General features: G+C 42.8%; 1 protein-coding gene across 4 annotated transcripts in view; it reads left to right on the top strand.

The window, feature by feature from the left end:
- ccdc50 (coiled-coil domain containing 50) overlaps positions 1-19,551 on the top strand; it is a 34,791-nt gene extending 15,240 nt beyond the window's left edge. Inside the window, exons 3-12 of one of the 4 annotated variants that reach the window (XM_035413825.1) lie at positions 1,587-1,716; positions 3,134-3,224; positions 4,294-4,396; positions 8,918-10,342; positions 10,746-10,870; positions 11,472-11,516; positions 12,721-12,828; positions 13,254-13,333; positions 14,061-14,167; positions 15,031-19,551. In XM_035413825.1, coding sequence (XP_035269716.1) covers positions 1,587-1,716; positions 3,134-3,224; positions 4,294-4,396; positions 8,918-10,342; positions 10,746-10,870; positions 11,472-11,516; positions 12,721-12,828; positions 13,254-13,333; positions 14,061-14,167; positions 15,031-15,071 — 2,255 coding nt within the window. In that variant the 3' untranslated portion in view covers positions 15,072-19,551. The remainder of the gene's footprint in view (positions 1-1,586; positions 1,717-3,133; positions 3,225-4,293; positions 4,397-8,917; positions 10,343-10,745; positions 10,871-11,471; positions 11,517-12,720; positions 12,829-13,253; positions 13,334-14,060; positions 14,168-15,030) is intronic. The other 3 variants (XM_035413826.1, XM_035413829.1, XM_035413827.1) reach the window with 3 other exon arrangements.
- The last annotated feature ends 4,578 nt before the right edge of the window (positions 19,552-24,129 follow it).

The following is a 24,129-nucleotide window of genomic DNA, read 5'->3' as shown; positions in this document are numbered from 1 at the left end:
AAACTTATGAGTATGGTCACAATATGATGATGCTATATACATGCACCGGAGGGATGATGGATTCAAAGCACTGCTGGTTCTGTAACATTATGCAATTCCATGCTCAAAAGAAGCCTGAGCCTAATCATATTTAAATTTCAGTGTATAATTTTTGCCAGCCAAACTTAAAAGCAGTGCTCAGTAGTTCATTAGACTCATGTTCTCCACTTTTGATGTCTGTGCTCTTCTTCTTTTTCCATGAATGGTGAAAATTCAGTTGCAGTTACCATTTGTGCTATTATTTAAAACAGGGAAGTGTCTGCATAGGCTATCATGGCCAGACTATTACCATTTATTGATGACAGCCAATTGTCATAATGTGCAACTTTTATCACCTCTAACATGGGACAGAGTTTTTACATTTTGTGAAAACTGCATTACATTAATAGTTGAGCCCTGGAGTGGTGGGAAAACAACGACAGGAAAAGCCAAATGACGTGTTTAAATTGGTTTGTCTGTGTCAGGATTTACCGTTGTGATCCTCATAAACAGTGGCTTGGCCTTGGCGCTCAGCACTGGCCATGCTGTGATGAAGTGGCCAACTCACCTAAGTGTCCACAGTTGAAGGATTCATTGTATTGCTGGAACAATAATTTAAGGGATTGTATCAAAGTGTAGCTATAATCAACTCCACACACCCACACACACACACACACACACACACATACACACAAATGCCCTCTGTGCATAAGACTAAATTTTACTGCTTAACTCCATCACCTAACACGCACAAGAATATGCTGAGATGAATTTTAGTGGTTATCGGCATCAGAATGCAATTTTCAGAGCTGCTTTTCAGCTACAGTTCCCTGTGTGTAAGTACAGTACTTGCATGCTGGGAACTGTACTTGAATAATGTATCTCACATACATTATATATTTGCCACTGGTCTGGAAGTATTTAATTGGTATTTCTCAGTTCTTGTTTTGTTTCTAAGTGATGCAAAAAAAAAACAATAGGTTAGAATTCAAATACATTGCAGAAACGGGCTCTACTTTTACCAAAACAGCCTGCTTGTTAGTTATCTGTTGTCTGTTAGTTGTATGTTCCTTTAAATTTATCTTTAAAATCAAAGAAGTAAGAAGTTGTGTGGGTTTTACTTGTTCTTTGCAGCCATTGCAATGTCTTCCAAGGGTTGAGCATATGGTGAGGCAATGAGCAAGCAAAAAGGGCCAACTAAGAACATTTGGCTCTTAGTCATTTTTTTCAGCAAAGAACAGCTCTTCCCACTTAATGGGTTTCAGTAAGCTAATTTACTATATATCTCATTTAAAGCATTTGAATCAGGTCAATTGACTTGTCTAAAATTATGAGCTGGTGAACCCTTCCAAAAAGGGTTGATGACACTTCAGATTTCCTTGAGATTTACTGTGCTACATCAATCACTTTTAAACCTGTGAAAACTGTGTACCGTGAGTTTCTGTGATTTCTCTTGGTTGATGTCTTGCCTTTTAGGAAGGTTATAAAATGGGTTAATTATCAGGACAATATGTGTGGGAAGCAACCTCTCTGATTTGTCAAATGTTCTCTTCTTTTGTGTTTTCCAGTTGAAAGTCACTTGGCGTCCAACATTCACAAGAGTCGTCTGGTCCAGCAGGATCTGCAGGTCGCCAAACGGCTGCAGGAAGAGGAGGACCTTCGGGCCAAGGCCCGCATTCAGAGAAAGCACAAGGACATGTAGGTCACCTGACCCAGAATCAAGCCCGCCACACGCCAGTGTTGCCATCCACGGTCCAGTATGCAGATAGGCTAATCACTGACTTATCATCTGATATGAGTCATTCAGAGGTTTGAAGTCCAATTCAGTGTACTCCCATGATAACTATCTCACATTCAGAGTAGTTGTGGGAATTAATTGCAAGTGGTATAGAGGACAGTGTATTTGTACCCTCAATGGTCTATGTCTGCCATTTATAAATATGAATGACTTTTAATGAGCTGCCTGATGTGACATTACATAAACATAAGAACTTATAGATAGGGTTCTATCAGGTTTAATATGTGTCAGGGGATATTAGCGATATTAAACTACCATTCTAAAATTGAAGTGAAAACCATTATATTTATCAGGCTAGCATAATTCAAATGTATTTTCTCTTGTAGCCATTTAGCTATACAAGTAGCTAAATAACCTTTGCTTACACATTGTAGGCATAGTGGGTGTTGGACTGAATTACCTGACTATGTATTATAAACCAGCACGTTATAAATTATCCAATAACTGTCTTTGATAGGCCTACAGGAAATCACAGGAAGCAGGTTTTTCCAGCTGGTTGCACCATCCTACTGTAGCACAAGATCTGAAAGGGCCAGAAGCATGTTTCATGTGCCGGGACCTGTGTGAGGAAAACGAATGGAATGTGCCAGAGAGAGGAGGATGAGATGGTCCAGCTGGCCGGGCCCGATGCTGCAGTGGAGGGCTTAGCAACAGAGCTCTGTAATGATATCTTTAAGACATGCCTGCTCAGCTCTCAGTCCTCCGTGTCATCCGGCCGGTCTGCCCCGCTGCTCTCTGTTGTCACCGGGGCACGGTACATCCCTTCTGCTCTAATGAGCTGGCTCTCACATCGGGCACGGAGACCGGTCCGTCGCATCGGCGCTCATCCTCCCCGCTTTATTGACCTTCCGCCTGGTCTATGAAAATATATGCCACCCAGTAACGCACAGGCCTATCGAGTGGCAGACTTAAATCTCTCAGCAGTATTTAATCAGGGGTGGAATTTCCAGGGGTGAGAAAGTAGAAGTCCTGCCATATGTTTCTTCTACCCAAGAACTCAGCCAGCTGATTTCACTGATTAGTTCTACCTCCTGGCTGAATACTTCTTAGCAAATCCCAGGTGATTGGAACAAAATACTGGGGCAGACTTTTACTTACTGAACCTGGATTTTGCACCCCTGCTTTTAATGCTGGTGGTACCTCTTCCCTTTATACACGTGGAGAAGCCAAGGGCATCCAGGAGAGCCTTATCTGTGTCGGTCCTCAGCAGGTGTCTCGCACGCGTGATACCACGTTCCCCTGGGGGGTTGGTCTTTGGGTCAAATTTTCTCTGTGTCTCCCACTCCCTGCCTTCCTGCCCCCCCCCCCTCTTTTCAGAGAGCGGAGCGACAATGAGATTGCGCAGGAGATTCAGGAGCAGCTGGTCCGGCAGGCCGAGCAGCAGCGACAGCAGGAGGAGCATGACGAGGTGAGGGCCTAAACATTTCGCAACAACACAAAACCCAGGGAACGTGTTTGGTCACCCTGCCAAGCAGTTATAAATCTGACATTTCCTCATAAGAACTCATACGTGTGCACTTGGTATCACTAACAGTACTGTTACACGGTTCACTTTCTAGTTCTTAAAAAGTCAAATGAATGTCATGACTCGCTTAGCTGTGTTAATCGAAAACAGTGAGGAAAACTAAGCTTCCGAGGTTTGGGAAAACAGGCCTAGATGCCCTCTACTATTGGAACCTTTTCTCTGATTTCTTCCCCTCCCTCCTGGTCTAATCCATCCTGGTTTCAGCCTTCCTTTTCTGCTTTGTTTGTGAAAGCTGACAGACGTGTATACCGTATCAAGTGAAACCATCTGCGAAAGTCCCACTACGAATGTGTCTGTGATCCTTCCTGTACTTCTTTCTAGCTGCTTTAGCAACAATGAAGCATTTGGCTGCAATTTGTAACAATGGTGGCAGTGTTACATGATCACTGTTATCCATTGTTAGTGTGCTGTATTTGGCAAATAATTTGAAAGTTTGCAGGCTCCATATTAACGTATTGCAAACAGTTTTGAACTGTAGTGGTAGACTGAACTAGTTAATATACTGCTTTGATAATATCCAAGTTGCTTGAAATAGTAGGACTTGATTATCACCATTCCCATGTGGATTGAATGTATGTATGTTAGTTTCTGAGTTAACCAGCTTTCTTCTTGAGCAAATGGTTGTTTAGCAGACAATATGGTCAGCCAAGAGCATTGTGTCCATTGCTCGAAAGTGACACGGGGAAGGGATTCACGTGGCTCTGGTGTACCACATCATTTTGAAACCACTTGGAACCTAAATTTGTTTTTCAGTGGTTTTTCTTCCTTTTTCTTCTGGTGTTTACAAGCCCAATGACCTGACCAATTGTGTCAAGGGTTGTTCTTTGATGCCACAAGCTAGCAAAGGTTCTGTGTTCTAAGAACAGTAGAAGAAATGAGAACGTCTAGGCTGCATTGAGACTGTTGTGGAACCCCATCTCACCAAACTCCCCTCTTCCCCGCCCATCTCCAGGCCATCGCACGCAAGCTGCAGGAGAAAGAGATGAAGGAGGAGAGGAGGAGGCAGAAACAGCTGGAGGCCAGCATTGAGGAGGACTTCTACGACGATAAAGGAGGTGGGTGTGAAGGCACAGGCCGTGCCGAGCCGTCTCCCGCGGAGTAGATGACTGGGGTGTGGTCTCCTGCTGGGGGGATGATGTCATATGATGTGTGGCAGGTGTAGGAGTAGGGGCGGGGGATGGGGGGGCGGAGAGACAGTGGTGATTTAAGAGTGCTGCTAAGCATAGTTCACCTTGGGGGAGAATGTGTGGGTATGAAGAGTTATTTTTCTCTGTCTCACACGTGCATGCACACCTAAAGGCGGTCTCTCGCCAGAAAAGGAAAGTAAGATAAAACAGGTTTCTCTCCCTTTTCATGATGATCTTGGACAAAGTGCCAGACCTAAAACAGGAGCCATATTATCATTAACAGTACTACACTTTTTTTCATGACCTTTTCTGTTTGAGCACCTATGCACGTCATTTTTAACCGTTGTTTCCATTTCGAAAAAATGTGAGCCTCATTCAGAGTCACTGTGCTTTGGTTTTGTAAAAGAGCTTGAGATTTACAGTGTGTCATTTTAAAGAAGCCATTTAGAAATGCTGAATCTTGCCAAAAGGTTAAAATGGAGCGGTCTTGCTGATCTGTCACAGGCCCACGTATATGGCTTATCCTGTAATTAATTTTGGCTGAAATTTGGCAGGCGCCCCTCGCTTCATAAAAAGCCATTGTACTATCTGCGCTTAATTAGAGACCGGCTCTGAATCGCAGCAGTTCAGCCAGAGAGACTTTGATAATGAGGAGATATGTCAGCAAGAGCAGATAAAATGACAGTGTAATGCTGTTTAGTAAGCTTAGCATTTTATGACATCTCTTCCACTCTGTGGCTCAGGTCTAACTTATTGAAATGAGATTCCATAAGTTGTGGTTTCAGTGCCAGAAAATGGAACATCATGTCAAAACCACTTTGTTTTAGCTGGACAAATATTAGTTGTCATTCACCATACATTGTGGCAGACGAGTTTTTTCATGCATGAAGAAGAAAAAATGAGAATAAAAGATCTCTAATCATTGTTATTAGGGTTTAATTAGCACCCTTAATGAAGTTAAAGTTGACTTCCATTCATTTTTCCTACCCACAATCCATAGTGCGGCTGTTCACAATGAATAGAAGATTCGCTAATTGTTGATGTCAATCATTTCTACGAGCGAGGCTAATGCTAGCGCCGGAACAGTCTTTGCCTAAACTGTCTCTGGGTAAGCATGCGTTACCTTCAGTGGCGGCGGTGCAGGGGTTGAAAGTAGCGTGATGGGCTTGCCAGATTCGACCTCGCTTGTTCCTAATATGCTGTCCCGTTCCTAATATGACGCCCCCGGCCCCGGCCATTTGGAAGTAGGGACTTGGCTTTGGTTTACGTACGTGGGCTGCAGCCTCCTCCCTGTCCTGGCCATCTGCTCGCTTTTTGTCTTGAGCCGGCCCGCCCCTTCACATCAGAGTTTCCTGTATCCCTCTGGAAAAAAGGGAAAGAAAGCGAACCCTTCCTGCTCTTAATAAAGCTGTGGGATTCACCCTCAAAGCATTGTGGGTTCTCTATAGATATAACCACACGTGGTTATTGATGTTGTCGTATGACGCGCCAAAGCATTGGCTTTGGATTTGAGGTGTGTGAAGCAGAAAATAGGCAATTTGTAAGTAGCTATACATTTAAATGTTTAAATGTGATACACTCTCTGCATAGAATGGGAGCACCCTCCATCCTGTATATGTGTTCAGTTGAGAAATAAAAAGTCTATTTAAAAATGAATTGAGAAGATTAGTTATTTGCCAGGACTGAGATATCTTGGCATAGCTAATCTATGACAATAAGGAATGAGGATTGGGGGAAGAAACAGCTAGAGCACGATGACTAAAACTGTGAAATTCCACAGATACTGTGCACCCCAAGCTGCCAAAGCACACGTCTGACGATGTGTTTTTTGCATATTTTTTGAGCTTTCGCAATTTGTCAACCAAGTATTTATTCTGTGTGGGAGGTGTGACGGTTTCCATGTGCATGCAGACACAACGTGCTCCCTCAAAGAAAACAAATAAGTGCATTTGCTGTCCTGCTGTTGGCGTCAGTTTACTTTTATTCAATTTTGTTTTATTTTTTTCTTTACTTAACTTTTATCTAACCTTCAGGTCATGCATTGCACATCCCTCCCTACTAGCATTCAATGCTACAAATCAGTAGAACCATTTCATTATTGTCAGGCATTTAGTTGTCAAGTGAATCTGTCACAAATCAGTTCTCTAGGTCAGTGGTAACCAACTCTGTTCCTGGAGATCTACCGTCCTGTAGATTTTTGTTTTAACCCTGATTTGGCCCACTTGATTCTACTAATTAGCAGCTCAAAAAGAGCTGTTGAATGAGGTGTGCTTTGTTAGGATTAGAGTTAATACCTACAGGACAGTAAATATCCAGGAACAGGGTTGGTTACCACTGCTCTAGATGTTAGTAAACCAAATATTTTGTCACACCGCAACCTTGGATCAGTTTATTTTTTAATTTTTCACATATCGATTATTACCCAAAAAACTACCTGATCTGTGAATTATTCTTCACAGTTCTAACATCACATTCTTCTTGAGAGCGGTATCTACTACAGGGTATGGATATTGACAACGCGTCAGAAATAACTCTGTTGTGCATACGTCTGAACTGAAGGTGGTGTGATTCAGTGGTCGTAAAGGGGCAGAGAGACGGAGAGAAAGACAGAACTGTTGGTGGTTCTTTTGTCCTCTGGGTGTCGGCCATGCAGCGGGAGAACCTTCAGTCCAGATGGCTTTCCTGAGTGGGAAGCTCTTTACAACAGTACTGGCCAGGCTGACCAGACCACGTGCTGCTTTACCCAACCTGACCCAACCACACGCACGCACACACACACACACACACATACACGCACACTGCCCTCTCCTTCCACACGTCCACCTGCGTTTCCCCTTTAATCAGTTGCTCTTCACGTTGCACGGCCTTTCTCCCATGGTGCACCTGCCGCGTGAAGAGGAGCACCTGGCTGAGCGTGCGATGCTCATTCCACGTGCGCCAGGAACGCGTGTTGCGTTGCACTCCTGTTTCTGTCTTGGTCACACTTTTCCGTTTATTTACATTGAAGAAAACGTACAAACCTCCATCCATCTGTTTGCATTATTTAACACCCAAGATTTTTTTTCCTGGACTACTGTTTGCACTTAGATAACCGCCCCAGGGCAGCATACTTGTAGGGCGTTAAAAAATCGTCCATGTAAAGGAAAGGGCTATCACCTCACCTGTGTGCATGCACACTCAAATGCCCACACAGCTGTCAGCATGCTGCAGTCGCAGGCTCCCGCAGTATCAGCAATGACTTCCTTCACCACAGAGGAAATGAGGGGGTGGACACATGCTTTCTCTAATCAGCCTGTCTGAATCAGATTAGTGGGAATGGAAAGGCTTTTAAAATGTGTTTTTTTTTTTGTTTTTTTTACCTACTAATAATCAGCAGAGGAAAGAAAAAAGGGGTGAAGTTTCATTCACAGTGCAGAAATGACTCATATCCTCTGTGAAGCTGTCAGTATGATGGTGACGTGCTAGGAGTAAGCTCTAAAAAGGGGGAGGAGCCTCAGGAATAAACTGCAAAGAATTTTGGACATTCAAGCCCTTGTTGGGCCTGGATTACGAAGATTTTTCTTTGCTCTCATTTGTACTACAAGAGACTGTTTATAAGACTAGCTGTCTGAATGGCACTCAAGTGGATCGCAATGCGCCATCTTGTCATAATGTATAATTACACTAATTCTATTTTTGGCACAAGCAATAAATGTCATCATAGAGCATATTTTATTCACTCATTGGAAATATAATGCATACAGCATGTAATTAAAATTAAGTTGTGTGTTCAAATCAGTACATGAAATTTCCCTAAATTTCTGATTCTAGCTGCAAATGAGTAAGGGGAGCGTAGATATGAGTGTGATTATTATGATGAGTAGATATTATGAGAAGTAGATAGAAGGAGAAACCTTTTTTTTCTCTGGACCTTTCTCTCTTAAAGAAACGTAAAGCCGAGGATATTCAAATACCTTTGCAAACTCTGAATGCCGGACATTCCATGGGCTTGTCACACACTTTAAGCTTCAGTGTGGAGAATGATTTGCATGAACGTTAACTGCAAGAAATTCCCCTGGATGATTCAGGCTAGGCTGTTTTTGAAAGGGCCTATGAGAGGTCAGCCTCAGATAGGCTCATAGTTACTAATTGCAACAGCTTTCTTGCAAGACATGCTGCACTGTACTATTACGTTTTAGAATTGTTTAAGAGTTTAACTGGAACTCAGCCGCGCAAGGGTGAAAATATTTAAATGAATGTTTTTTTTTTTCTTGTTTGTTTTGTCTTTGGTTGAGGCTACATCTTTTTTTGTCTAAAATGCATGCTTTATTTAGTGGTTTTGTGTTTGCCATTTTGTATGTTGTCATTGTCACCTCAACTAACCAGTCATTGTGTTTACTAATCCAGCCTGGCTCACCTGTCTGTCTTCAATGTCTCATTATATTGCCCCTCCCACCGGCTTCCCTTCAGCCTTCCGACCCCCACTGGACCCCAGCAGATACTCAGAGGGTGAGCCTCCACCATCCAGGCAGGACAGGGTGCCTCAACACAGTTCTGCAGACTCCAGTCAGTCTGAACGCTACCCTTCTGACTCCAGCAAAGACCGCTGCCAATCAGACCCCACCAAAGACCGCTATCCTTCAGACTCCAGCAAAGACCGCTATCCTGAACGCTACCCATCAGACCCCAGCAAAGACCGCTATCCTTTAGACTCCGGCAAAGACCGCTATCCTGAACGCTACCCATCAGACCCCAGCAAAGACCGCTATCCTTCAGACTCCAGCAAAGACACATACCCTCAACGCTACCCCTCAGATTCTACCAGGGATAAATACCCTGAACACTACCCCATAGACTCCAGCAAGGGCAGATACCCTGAACACTACCCCACAGACTCCAGCAGGGGCCAATACCCCATATATGACACCCCTAAAACAAGGCAGGATAAATACCCTGATCACGGCAAACATCCCGAATATTACTCCTCAAACCCCAGGGAGGGAAGATATCACAAAGACGAGGCTCCAGAGCACAGGAAGGGTGATGCTAGCCAGGATTTGCTAGCAGAGGCTAGCGGAGGCTCTGACTTCCTTCCGGAGAGACAGGAACTGCGCAAGGAGCTCGATCCACCTGATCCTGAAAGAGTGGTGCGCAGGAAGGAGAGACCCCCTGAGCACCAGAAGCACGCCCAGGAAAAAGAAATTGACAGGGAGAGGGAGAGGGCAAGAGAGCACCGGCAGAAGGAGATTGAGAGAGACTGGGAGAGGGAGAAAGAATTGGAATGGGCCGGGGAGAGAAATGTGGAAAGAGAAAAGGAGAGGATGAGAGACCGAGACAAAGGTAGAAATGGGTACAGGGACAAGAGCCGAGATCGGCATATAGATAGAGACAAGAGCCGAGATCGACATATAGATAGAGACAAGAGCAGAGATCGACATATAGATAGAGACAAGAGCAGAGATCGACAAATGGATGGGGACAAGAGCAGAGACAGGCCCAGACACAGAGACTGGGAAGGTACTCGAGAGAGGCACCCACACAAAGAATGGGACGATAGCAGGGAGAGACACCGGCTCAGAGACAGGGACGGTAGCCAAGAAAGACGCAGGGACAGGGACCGGGACAATAGACATAGAGACCCGGACGCCAGCAGGGACAGACGCAGAGACAGGGACAAGAGCAGAGACCGAGGCCTGGATGACTCGACGCCCAACCAACGCAGGGCATGGTCAGGGGAAGAGTGGGAAGAGTCGGTGGGCAGGCAGAGGGTTCAGTCAGGGCCCGACGAGGTGTTCGAGGATCACAGCGCCCGGACACACAGGAGGGGGGAGAAGCGGGAGCCGCGGGACCCCCGCAAGGAGGTCCCAGGAGCGCGCTCCCACTCCAGGGAGCGAGGTACGAGCGTGCTGGCGTCTCCGCTCCGCTGCGCTGCCTCCCAATCCGTTGCTGCTGCTGCTGGTGGTGGTAACGGGCAAGGCCCTCGGCATCTTCATCTACTTCACCTTCTCTCTTCAGGAATCTGGTGCCGAGACCTTTTCTTCCCAAACTAAATCGAGGTTGTCACCTGCAATTTGAAATTCTCCAAAATAATTGAAATTGTCTCTGCACCTTCTTCCCTGCCTCATGGGAAATTTCATGGGTTTTTTTTTTATTTTGGCACTTCCGTGATTTGTGTGGCTTTTCAATTTATTTCTGTGTGATTTAAGGGGACTGTGCTGACGCTTGGTGTGTGCGCTTGTTTCTATGGTTCGTGGTGACTATTTTGTGTAAGGCGGTATGCTTGTGCTGCCCCCTTCAGGGAGGAAGTTGCGAGGCGAGTTTGGGTTGAGGGAGGCCACCCAGGGCATCTCTCGTCTGGATCTGCGGGAGCAGGAACTCAAGGATATGGAGGTGGCCAGAAGGCTGCAGGAACAGGAGCTGAAGGTGAGAGGAATGAGCATCGTGTTACTGGCTTTTCTAGCGACCATTATCCTGCTTTTGTATATTGCAGTTACGGTCCAGGGAAAAAAATGTATTTATAATTGTGGTACTTTTGTGGTGTAAAATTGACCACTAATGGTGTCAGTCCCTGAGTTTCGTACAGCAGATTGTGTAACTCTCTTCATACTGAATTTTCAGAAACAAACTTGAAATGCAGACACAAATTATATATCACTGGATTGCTATCACAATACATAAATAAATGACTTGACTAAATACTTATTGTTTTAACTTTTGAATGATAACAATGAGCCTCCTTAGCCCAGAATGTGATGTTAAATAGTTATAGTAAAACAGTTATCGGTTAAGCGAATTTGCTTCTGGGCGGTAAACCTGCAGTCATTACCCCATTTACGTTGATGTGGTTTGATTTTTGTCATGGGTATTTAATTTCTTGCCAAGTGCAGAATTGTGTAGTGTCTTAAAATGAAGGTTTTCAGATTCTACACTCGTGCCGCATGCAGTCTGCTTAAAGTGGATGCAGCAGTGGGTGGATAAGTGAACAATGACACAGATCACTCTCGTTATTGTTTTTTCTTACCAGGAAAGTCAAATGGACAAAAGAGCTGCTCAGGTTGCACAAGATGAGGTGGGTGATGAAGAGTTGTGCTGTGTCTGGAGATTTCACTACAAATAACACTGGACAAAAATAGTGGATACAGCATAGCAGAGCATTAAAATAAATAGTGTACAATGTAACCCTTATAGATTTGATCAATGACAAAGTGTACTGCATCCAACCAGCTGGTCAAAATAGTGCAAGGCGGTTTACAGAAACGGGCCCAAAGGAAAACAGACTGTTTACTGTGCTGACAAGGAGTCAGCAGGTGTGATAAAGAGACAGTGCTCAGTTGGCAATCATCCTACTGGATCGGTGTTATGTAAAACTTAGGTTCTCCATAAGACAGTGTAATCATATTTTGTGTTGTTGGAATGCCAATGTTATGGGGGACAAGTTGGGGTTGGGGTTCTGACTACAGATCTTGATACCTGTGGGTCTGCGCCCAGCCAGATACAAAGGTTCACCCGGTGTGGTATGCTTGTATAAGGACAATAAGGAGTCCATATGCTCTTTGCACTAATTAATGTATTGACTGATGAACAATAGTCTCTTATACAAAAGGATAGGAAAATCGCTGCTAATTACCTCCCAATCTAAATTCACATGGAGAACATTGAACTCCTGATCCCAACCTGATACTACAGTGAGTGCTACTACTAACCTTAGCAATTACATATTTAGTAAAAGAAAGAAAAGAACGACCTTGGAGGAGAATAGGTCACTTTTAGGTCTTTGAATCGCCAATGACCCTGTGAACTAAGTAATGTTCTTGCTGAACCAGGAGGGAAAAACAAATAGTTTGGAACCTGTCAACAAACAACTTTTTTCTCAACATGGAGAACTTGTGAAAGGTATCCATGTCGACTGGCTTGCTGTCGTATCTCCAAGGAATTAGTGACGATAGACCAAAAATGAAGGAAAGATGCCCTTTGTTTTATTCCAAGTGTCTCAGATATACATGGGCTGCTTCTTATGCAATTTAAGATCTTGCCTTCAGTTCCCTGGACTTGTCTCCTTTGGCACCCGGTACCTCTGTCACTCTGTATCTCTGGAAGAGTCTGTTGCTAGAGTGAGTGTTAAATTTTAAAAAAAGCTGTAACCTGAGAGGTGTGTCCACCGTACTGTCAATATTTGTAGTATTCTACGGCCAGCTGAAGGGCGTGTCTGAAAGTGCAAACAAATGGGAAATATGCCGCTGAGAGAAGCTGACTGAGAATTCTGTTTTTGAAAGGAAATTGCCCGGCTATTGATGATGGAGGAGGAGAAAAAGATGTACAAGAAGTCCAGAGACCGGGAGAAGCCCTGCGTGGAAAGGAGAAAGCAGGAGGGCGACTGGAAGGTGACTCCCAAGCGGTTTTCCTGCTTTCATTTTGCCTTCAAATAGCTACAGCCTCGGCTCCTATAGTCATCCTTGTATTTATAAGGCTGTTGCTGATGTGACGTGTTAGCATAGTCAGGATATGTACTTGAAACAGTGCACTGTCATTTTAATGTTATGGGAATTATCAGTAAGCTTTGTCATGAAGGTGATCTACAATAGAGGACTACACAGTGGCAGTTACCATACAAGCTTGCCGCACACCAAACCCATTTTTAATGTTGATTTCTAATGGGAAGCTTAAAAAATGTACTTATAAATAGTGCTAGTGGAGATGTGATAGTCAGCGTGTGTGAAAGGCAGAACACTTTTGAGTGTAACTTGCATGATTGGTTGTTGCATTATTGGTCTGTGAGGGCCAATCAACACGTTTTACCGTGCTTTAGCCACCTCCAGAGGAAGTAGTGCAACCCAGGACACAGGAGGACTACGAATACCAGAGACCTCGGAACCACAAACCTGCCAGGTAGGACTGATCCAAACTGATCTCAGAACTCTCCCATTGCCCACTGGTGTGTGAGTTTCCTGTCTGGCCAGTGAGCATAGTTCTCCTGTACATCATATAAAATTAATACGACACTAATGTGATTAGAGTTCTCTGGGTTTACAGCGGTTTGCCTTTTTTACGTGAATGCGTTTAATGAAAGGACTTAGATTGTCTCTACCTGAGGTCCAGGAAAATCAATTACTCTTGACCAGCTTTCACAGTGCCAAGCCAGAGAGAGCCAGTGTGTAACTCGTACATTACTTTAATGAAGCTATGAAAAGCCTCAACTGACGTCAATAGCTTACGCAGTTAAAAAAAAAAAAAAAAAAAGGCAAGAAGGAAAAATGAAGGCTATTTCAGGAGAAGAAACCAATCCGTCAGCCCCGGCTGTCAGACCAGAGTGGTGGGGGGGGGTCTGGGGGGGGGGGGGGGCTAAGGTGATTTAAAATCACATGGAAGCTCGCATGAGATTGTTTCCTTTTGCAAGTCCCCTCAAGCCACCAGGCCACAAAAAAAAAACGACAGCGGGAGATAGTCGGTAATGAAAACTAAATGGGCCGTGGCAAAAGGAAACTGGCAGGCCCATGTGCGTTTCCGACAAAGTGTGTGGGTTGCTGATGGCGTCAGAGCTGAGGTTCGGTAAAGTCCATTCACTGTGAGAGAGTTCACTGGCTGGGACGTTCTCTTCGGCCCTCTTGTCTTGCAGGCCGACGCCTCGCTCGCACGACTACGAGAATGTGGACTCCAGCTACGCGTACCCTGCCTCCCCCTACGATGCCCGCCCCTCCTCCAGACCTGAAACTGCATATAAAGGTGACCCCACCCTTCCACTGCTGCATGAGGCTTCCTGACGCTATCAGGCACCATATGCAAAATACACACCGTATGGAAAATTCTAGAGTGTAGTCTAGAGCAGTGGTATCCAGCTCTGTTCCTGTAGGTTTTCATTACAACCCTGATTTAGCACACCTGGTTAATTATGAGCTCAACTAGCTGTTGAATGAGGTGTGCTATGTCAGGGTTAGTGGGAAAACCTGCAGGATGCTAATTCTCCAGGAACAGGGTCGATTGCCGGTGTGGTGTGGAGGCTGATTGTTTCTACAGTTTATAAAGGGTGATTGAATCTAAATGCTAGAGATGATTTGTGTTCAGCTGCTCAGTACGTCAGTGTAGTTGTGTGTACAGTATGCACGCTATGTTTTCTATGTAGAGAGTCTGTTCCTTGGCTTTTGTTGCTGTAACTCAAACACCACCACCGCACAGCTGGCAACTGCAGGAAGCCACCATTAGAGGAGAAATAGTGGCCTGACTCCGTGTGACTTTCACACGAAAATTAGTGCTTTCATGGGGGAGAAACCTTGAAAATTGTGTTGGTTCAATAAAGTTGTGAGTGTGTGCTCATGTGTCTGTGTGCTTATCACCTAACATTAGCTTAGCACTGAAGTTGATTTTGTGAATTGGTACGCGTGAATGAGCACTGCAGGAAGTACTGAGTTGGACGTACTGCTCTGTCACTAATGACAGGGCTCGTACGACACTTTAATAAGTTAAACACGGGACAGTATCTGGTAAGTCCTACCAAACAGCCTTTTTTTCCTTCAGACACCAGTTGGAGCCAGCCGTTTATTCACTGTTTGCTTATGAAATAATTGGAGTAATTTGAAATATTTCTGTAGGTAAAGGGAAACCAGCTGAACTGAAAAGGCAATCAGACTGAAGCTCTGGTCCCTCTCTCCCAGGTTCCTACTACAGGCAGTGACCCAGGCTCCCAGCCAACCTTTCTCCATCGCTCTTTTTTTATTTATTTTGTTTTTATTTCCTTTTACTCGTCATCGCAAGCTGTTTACAGATGATCGTCGGGGCAGTTCTGAGAAGGCAGTGGAATTTCCCTACGTGCTTTGCGGCACGCCCGCTGAGGACAAAGAGGAGTTCTGAGAAGCGTGCAGCGACAGCCGAACCCCGCCCCGTCTTCTTTCGGCTCTGTGATTGGCTCCACCCCAGGAACAACAAAAGGAAGGGAGTCCCCTGTTGATGCCGGCACGCTGAGGAAAGGCGGGCTTTTTGTTACCTTTGCCCCGCTTTTCGGTTGTGGAGGCGTTCTCTGGCAGTGGGTGGAGTCGCCTCTGTTTCTCGGTTCGTGCGGGCTGGACGTTTGCCGACTCGATGTCAGGCGTAGCTATGTGTACTTCCTGATGCCCCCTCCATCCCCCGTGGAGCCATGCAACACCGGTCAGCTCCACCGACTTTTAAAAGACGACGGTACCTTAGTTCCGCCATCGCCGTACTGCCTACCCTTCTTTCCTTTGAAGGGAAACTTTTCATTGTTTTATCTCAGAAAAAAAATAATATATATATACAGTTGCAGGAAGCTTGATGTTTCTAATCACGTATCTATTGCACACCATAGTGCTCCATGTAACAGGTTTAAGAAGACCGTGATGTCACAGGTAGACTGTTCCATTTTTCATTTTTAGGGGATCACCCTATGTCCTTAGCGGGCAAGGAATGGACTCATCTCCACGTCGCTGTTACACCATTCCTTTGCGAGTTAAGATCATACAAGGACACCAGTTTCAGTGCATACGGTCGCATCATGGAGCACTTTTATTTTAACGTTTCTTTTTTTGTCATTTCACTGTTTGACCGAGGGGGTCACAAGACAGGAGAACTGGAGAACTGAACAATTAGCAGTTGGCCTGGCATTGTTGAAATGCACAAATTGACTCAGAAACCACGTGCATTCTCTCTGCATTGCTGTCCTATGTATGTTACAGGCTAAAATAACTTGAATGGCAGGTATAGTGCTGAAAAAGAAACCTTTTAAGGGAGCTCTACCCGACCATATCCCTGTTTGAAATATAGACCGGGGTGATCTACTCAAGAGGCTTGAAAGGGTGCTAAAGCCATTTGGTTTTTTTGAAGAAAATATAGAAATTTTATCTTGATGAGTACGAAGTTGGCCAAGATATTGCAGATGACATAACTGGAGCTAAGGCAGCTCTGAGCTGCTACTGGAAATAGTATATGACATGAAGAATGTTCCAGAACATCAAGATATTATCAATGATATACTATCCATGTTAGTTCAGAGGGGGACTTCGGACCCAGTCCAACTGCAGCATTATTCTCGGCCACTGAAGTTATGTTTCATACACGACAAAATATCCGAAATGCCCCTTTACGCCTCCGCTTGAAAATGAATCCATGTGACCTACTGTGAAAAATGTCAATCTGTATAAAGCATGAAGTTGTACATATGTTCATAAATCATGTCATTGGGACACCAGTAGCACTCCAATCAAGACTGTACAGCAGTGAGACCGAATTTGTTAACTAAGAACTCCAAGCAGACCTATGAGGGGACCCACAGCAAGCCAAAGCCCATTTCCTTCTCCATTCCTTAGACTGGCATTATCAATGGAGGAAACTTGGGAGCAGTCACACCTATTGAGTATATATATTTTTTACTGTTTTATTGTGCTTTTTTTGTTCATTCTGTAAAGATATTTTACCATGGTATTCCCAGCTCTGTATAAAACATGTTCCAGTACTTTAAATATCTCATTCCCATATAAATGTCTGAAAAGATGGCCAAGATAAAAACAAACCATTCTGTACAAATGCCTAAGTAAATACAGGGTGACATTTGCCTTTTTGTGTCTAGTATTATATAACCGTATCATTCAAGTGAGTGAAAATTGAAAATGACTTGCTTATCTCCTCTCAGTTAATGATTGTCATGTAGCTGTGCTTATAATACAAAGGTCTGTTTTTGTGTAAAACAGCTCATGGTCAGTATAGCATAGTTAATTCCACAAGGTGGTGACAAAAGGCTGTAATACTTGCTGATGGAGGAGGGACCCATTTAAAATGGCCACTGACAATTTCTGACTGTTTCAGTTACAAACACACATTGTCAAGTAAAATTGTAGCCTGTGTATGCCATCAAATACTGTAACTAACATCTTGAGTTCTTCCTTCCATAATCAATTTGGATCAGGTGTTTGTTGAGTTTGGTTAGGTCTTGAGCCCACTTGCACCCTTTCAGATACACATAGGCTTATTAATCGAAGGATATATCATATTGTTTGTGCCAAATGAATCCCATTCAGTATTATTTGGATGAAAACGTACAATTCAGTGGTTTTAAATTGGGAAAAATGACGAAACGGTGCATTTGCTGGAAGGTGATATTCCTTCAAGTACTTTTTATGGCGCCATCTGGTGGGCATATTGATGTCCTCCCTCTTTACAAAATGTATGGGAATTGGGAATGTAAAACTATAATCTATTATGACACCCAGTTAAAATCATTTCTTCAGTGCAACAAAATTGTGGAAACAAAAATCTGGATATTGTTGCCTGAAAAAAGAACTACACTGACGTGACAATGAGCTCTATACTTGGTAAAAAGTATCCCTTCATCCCACATATTCTTGCATTTATCAAATCCTCTCACAGGAAGCACAAACAGGATTTTAACAGAGTATTAAAATGTTCTTTATTGAAATTAGTCGGAAGGCAACATTTACAGAAGGGAGAAAATCAATATAACAAAGCTGTACTTGAAGCTCTTGGTTGTAAGCAGCACAATGAAATTAAACCGAACTCCAGAACTGAAAGATATCACAGTCACATGTCATCAGCCCTTGACAATGAGTACAGTAAATGCAATCATATTTCAGAATATGAAATTGTTATATTACAACAGCAATTTCAGCACAATTTGTATTGATGACCTGGCAGTTTTTATTTTCAGAGATCTGTGCACCAATAAATAAATAACTTCTCATCAGTGATCAGACAAAACTGAAATTTTGGTATTTCTGATATTCCAATTGAACTGGTAGAGTCTAGTGTCCTCTGAAATGTTGGATTCTATGGTGGTTAATTATCACTGAATGATAATGGGAAAGGGTAATTTTCTCATTTAGTGTATACATGCTACTTTTCCGCATTCAGCTGTGGTTACCCACAGTATTTTAGAAGTATTTAAGATTTAAGTAAGATTTAAGACTAATCTCAGTGTACTGTTGCACTTAAGTCAGGTTCTGCAAATTTAACATAAGTGCCACTGTAAATATCATACAATGGATCACACACAAAAAAAACACAACCCAATTCCATTTAGTGAACTGAGATGAATTTAAGCTATAATTTTAATGAGCTCCATATTCAGGCAGAGAATTCTCCTTTTATTCTTTAATTTTCAATGAAGTCTTCAAATGGCTGCGGTCAGTCACCTGAAAAGAAGCATTCCAACAGATTTGTAGGCGAAGCTCAGGTTTTGGCTTGGGGAAGAGGGGATTTACAGCTGTGTATTGGTTCCTGCTTAGAGCTCAGGAGCCAATGAGCAGTGTTGTCATGCACACCGCTCGCTCTGATACTTTTCCATGTGCTTTCTCTCTCCTGCCCTGGCCACTGTTAGTACTGTACTGTTAGCCTACAGCTTCATTACACATCATTCTACTGCTGTGATGTACAATTCGGGGCATCAGTTTCCCCAATCAAAATAGGTGCAGTTTAATATTATGTTGCCTGTAGCATTTTTATTAAAATGTCATTTCATACTTTTAACCATGTGATGTGTATGGCTTTAATTATCTCTGATGAATTGCGTGTCTGGCAGAAAAATTGTGTGGAAAAATGCCTTTCCGTTACAATTGGGTGGCTTCCATTGTGTTGAAAGGAGCCACATTTAAATGTGAAACTGCTCTGAACATGTATATGAGCAGTATTGTACGTAGGCACATGCGTTTGCACAAGCACAAATTACTGCGTTGCTGAGATATTGATTCTGCTGGTGTTTTTCAAAGGGCACATAGAATATGCCACTAATACCAATTAAATGTGTTTCTTGTTCATTCCGTTCAATCAATGTCCATTGTTCAATTCTCTGCCATTAACTGTGCTGTTGCCACGACCACCCTTCGACCGTGCGAACACTCAAAAGTGACCACGGTTTTGTTTCTAAATCCCTGTGGTATGAATAATTCAATAAGTCTGTGTCTGCTGTGCCTGGGAAAGTAATTTATGTTCTATTCTTATTATTGACCAATTGTAATTTTTACAGAACTGGCGGTCCCTTTATATTTTTAATGTTGATTTGCTATGGTGTAAAGAGTATTTGTTAAAGAAGACTGTGTTGTTATGTATTGGCTGCTTAGAGCAATAAAGTCATGCTGCTTAGCGGATAACGCGGTGGGTCGCAGCTGCTGTTCTTCAGAGTGGAGGAGGAAGTACGCAATGGAAAGGACTGCTTGATTAAAGCAGGACTTGCCACATGCCTAGCATTTTGACGGTGCCGTTGCGTGTGGAAACGTTGCTCTGTACGTCTGCCCAGAGAATGTTATGTCAAAATGGCTTTCTGAACAAGAGCACGGATCGCTGCTGGGCCAGTATTTTGCGTAGGCCTATGCGAGCTCTCCGGTTCCACCTACACCCGGAAGACCTTTCACGGAAGGGTCTACGCTTTGGCGGAATGATCTCCGGTTCATTTGCAGGGTAGTTTTCTTCGCTACTTCTTGGAACACGGGATGAATTTCACATACGTGTCACGTCTGCTGTTTGCTGCCACACACACCACCAGAAACAATGACTGAAATTCTTCTGGAAATTTCAGGCAAGATTTCTGGCCGAATGGGCAACAGCATCTCAATTGGCTAGTATCCACTGTAATGATATTTTCACCTTCACCATATGATCAGTGGTTGATTAATAATCCTATAGCTCTGACCTGCCTTTTCAGCATATTAAGCCTATCTCAGGACAAGGCTTACATTTTCACTGAATGAGAAATCCACAATAATAAATAACAATAATAAGGAGAAGGAATATCTGTTGCTCTTCAACGGATCAACTGCAGTTCGATAATTATTAAAATAAAAGAATAAATAGAAATGGTGTGAATTCCGGTAAAGTGGGGTGCTTTTTGGCAGAGTCTTCCAGACCCTCTTAGTTTTCATTCCACTGCTTCAAACTTGGTTATTTCCTTTGTACATTATGCGTTCTTTACTCCTTTTCACTCTTTTCAATACATACTGTATTATTTGTAAAAATACACATAATCATTATGCATTGCATACAGTATGCTATGGTCAATACTAAACTTATTTGGCCTAACCTACATAGACATTTTCATAAATAATATGTCAAGCCAAACCACTTAAATGAACAAATACATAAATCATAATAACAACCACAGATTAATAAAGTTTTGTTTTTAAAAAAAAGCATTTTACAGGATGTTGTTTTGCCTTACAGATTGAGGTTATGAGGATGTCTCCCTTCGGCTGAAGACTGCCGTCCCACTTTATTTAACCCCATCAGGTTAGTAGGCCAGTGCTACAACTCAAGTACAAACAGTATAATGATAATAAATAAATAAATAAACAAATAAAAACTTCTAGAATTAATTTTCTGACATGTCATTATAACAACACAATATATTTTGTTTCATATTTCAGTTTGGGTTCCCTGAGGAGGATTAGCTGTTTCATACAATTTACCATGTGCTTTAATTCCCTGGCGTTCTTCTTCCTGAGGAAGACTCAGATTATCCCCATACCACTTAAACCCTTCGTATCACAAGTTTTTAATACAACATCATATAAACGGCCTATTGGCAATACTTGTATAGCACATCACCCAAAAGTGCACATGTCCCACTGTCCAGATGTACCTGAATTGACCCTATCCAATCAAAACGATCATTTGCTGGCCATATAAACGGGGTTCTCATTCAAGATATGACCATAGCAATGCTATAAATGTTGCTTGTTCTGCAGACGGGGGTTGTTGCATGACTTCCCAAAGCGCAGTCAATCTTACATATTCAAAATTTGAAGTCCTCCACTTTTTAATAAGGGCGGAAAACGTACTCAACAACGTTACGACAGACAGTTCCTTTTTCAACCGGGAGTTTGAAATCAATTAAAATAAAATTTAATCTTTGACTTCTCTGATGTGCTAGACATGATGTAGGCTGTTTTCAAACCATGTAGCCATACCATATCGTAACATATTAGCCTATTAGGCTTCTAGGACATAATTGTAATCATTTGTTTAATATTGTTACCATCTTGGGATGTATCCATAGCCGTTAACGATTATAAACTGCAACACCATGCCCAGTGGTCTTTTCACCCACCAGAAAAATAAAACTGGATTGCTTAAATTTAACTTTACACTTAACATGAAGTCACTTTCTTACCTGCGAAAAGGACAGGTTGGTGATAGCTAAATATCTTTACATAAACACTGTAAGTCCAGTTCGTCGAAATATCCGAAGTAACTTTTTTAAAATATAATGTTGGTTAGAGAACAGAGAGCACGCGGTTGTCTGCCCTTATGGTGGATCCAGCATTCTTTGAAAGTTAGCTTTCATTTCAGTTACATTTTTCCTCAAACTGATAAGCCCGGGGCACATCGTCAGGAAAAACCGGTATATGAGGTTATAGGAGGCGCTCAAGGTACTTACACCTTAGTTTTACTCATTTTAAATTCAGTGCAAAGGATATGAGTTTGACAGTCAAATTTTTATTATAGGCTACCGACATATGACATAGGCCTATGCCTTAACTTCACAAAGCTCCATAATGTAACGTTACTGTGGAAAACATACACAAGTCTCAAGGAGTGAAATTGAATGGTTTCCCATAATCTCACTTTGCCCATTGCAGAGTAATATCTTCATTTTGCAGTGAATTGCTTCTTCTTGTTACTGGTCATTTTGTCTCAATTGTGTAAAAATGCCCCAAACCTTCCCCTTTGCTCACTATTGATGATTTCAGTATCCTCAAAATAAGAATGTTTCTTATCTCCCAAATGCGTATCTGATGGGATTTAGAACAATTTTCTACTCAAAACTTCAATATCATTCCTAAGTATACTAGTCACAAAACAATTTCCAAAATGTTTTCTTTTTTGAATACTGACTACAGGGTTTAATTGCACAACCATCCATTGTATCTCCACAGGCCATGGATCAGCAGCTTTTGCACACAACACGAATTCTCCTTCAAATTACAGTGAATGTAGGCTATAGCAGTGGTAAGAAAAAGGGCCAAATGAGTCTAGTTTTATGTCAATCTAGGATATATTAGAGGCAATTACGTGTTCTGTATGTTTTCAGGTAACAGTACAGTTTTAGGGAATCTGATGATGAATTCCTGGAGGTTTAGATCTAGGCTACCCAGCCACTGCACTCGTGGGGGCTATATCTAGGCCGGCCGAATGATTAGGTATAGTAATGAGGATTCATCAGTGGCTGCTAGGGAATGTGTAGAAGACTTTAGACCAGGCTGGTTTCCACCAGAGAAACTGGTTTAATCTGGTGAAAGGTGTACGACAGTGTACTCCTGATACATACTGTAGAGGAAGTAGCTCGCTAGAGAAAGCAAATCAGTGGGAAGGAATACCAGGTAGACTCTTTTCAGAGAAACGCTAGCGCACTCGGCTGTTTGCTGTCGCTTATTGGCAGATATACTGTATGATGTAAAGCTTAATTGATAGTTGCGATTCAGTTAAAACCCATAATTAACTGTAAGCGATTGTATTTTCATTCGTGCGTTTCACTGGCTGGGTGGGTGGGTTAAGCGAAGGGCCACGCAGGAGCGTTTCGGATGAACGGACCACTGCTAGCCACGCGGCGTTGAAGGGGAACACTGTAAGACGTGGATATGAAAACCTAAGCACTTGGATGAATGGCGGGTTGTGTGCTGAGTGCGGAAAAAAGCAAACATTCCCACCACCTGGTGTAAAAATAGATAGGCAGTTTTGCCTTGGGCACCCACCCTCATGCAGGAATGACATCAGACTGGTTTCAGTTCTACACCATTGGCAGCAGTCCTCTCACCAATGACGTTAGGAAAGAGAAGATAGGGTTCCCTTGGTGCACTAGCATATACGAACGGGGAATGAGACTATTACAGAATGCATATTATGGTTATATTAATAGAGTTATATTAATTGACAACCAGTGATCTCAGTGATGTGCTAGTCTTTCTGCCATGATCTTTTGTCATCTTCATTCGCCCATAAATTGCGTTCTTTCAGTCTTTGGTGTTCTTGACATGTATCAGTCTATCACATTTTATTCTACAGATCACGACAGTTGGTATGACATCACACCTCAGTAAACCTATTTGATCCCGAGATGTTCAAAGTTTTAAATTAAACTTTGGAAACAATATATTGAATTTAGTGTAACACATTGAACCACAGTTCCCTCTGCACCCTTCCCAACAGTCTAGCGAGGCGCGTTGAAGTGTATTGCCCTAAAATGCAGGTGATCATTTTTAGTACTGGTCAATAAAAGCAGGCTTTAGCTGCTACTGGGAAAATGGCTCTTTTCGTCTGTGTATGTCGAGCTGCTGCACTGAATGTATTTTTCCACTAGAGGGCAAACCTGACACACTTATGGGGGAGCAGGAGAGCGAGGAATGCCCATGACGCTGCAGAGCGAAGGAATCTGGAGGTTCCGCAGTGCTATTGGCAGCTGACGGTCATAACACGTAAGTAGTCCTTTTTAAGACTGATCTCTGGATATCTTGTGTGAAGTGGTGTGACTAGCCACTGTGTGAACTCCTCTTGTCCAGCAATCTCAGAGGTGTAGCCTTTTAGCCTTTCAAATTTTGATAGAAATTCAGATTTCCCTTACAAGCTGAATTTAGGCAAGAATCACAAACTCTTGGCAATGTTGGGGGCAACAAAGGATTGATTTTCAGTGCACAAACCACATAAATCTTGAATGAATTTAGATGTGAATTTCAGAT

This window comes from Anguilla anguilla, chromosome 4 (genome assembly GCF_013347855.1).
Source record: "Anguilla anguilla isolate fAngAng1 chromosome 4, fAngAng1.pri, whole genome shotgun sequence".
Classification (NCBI taxonomy): domain Eukaryota; kingdom Metazoa; phylum Chordata; class Actinopteri; order Anguilliformes; family Anguillidae; genus Anguilla; species Anguilla anguilla.
The sequence above is the reverse complement of the archived record's forward strand: the minus strand, read 5'-3'. Positions and strand labels throughout refer to the sequence as shown.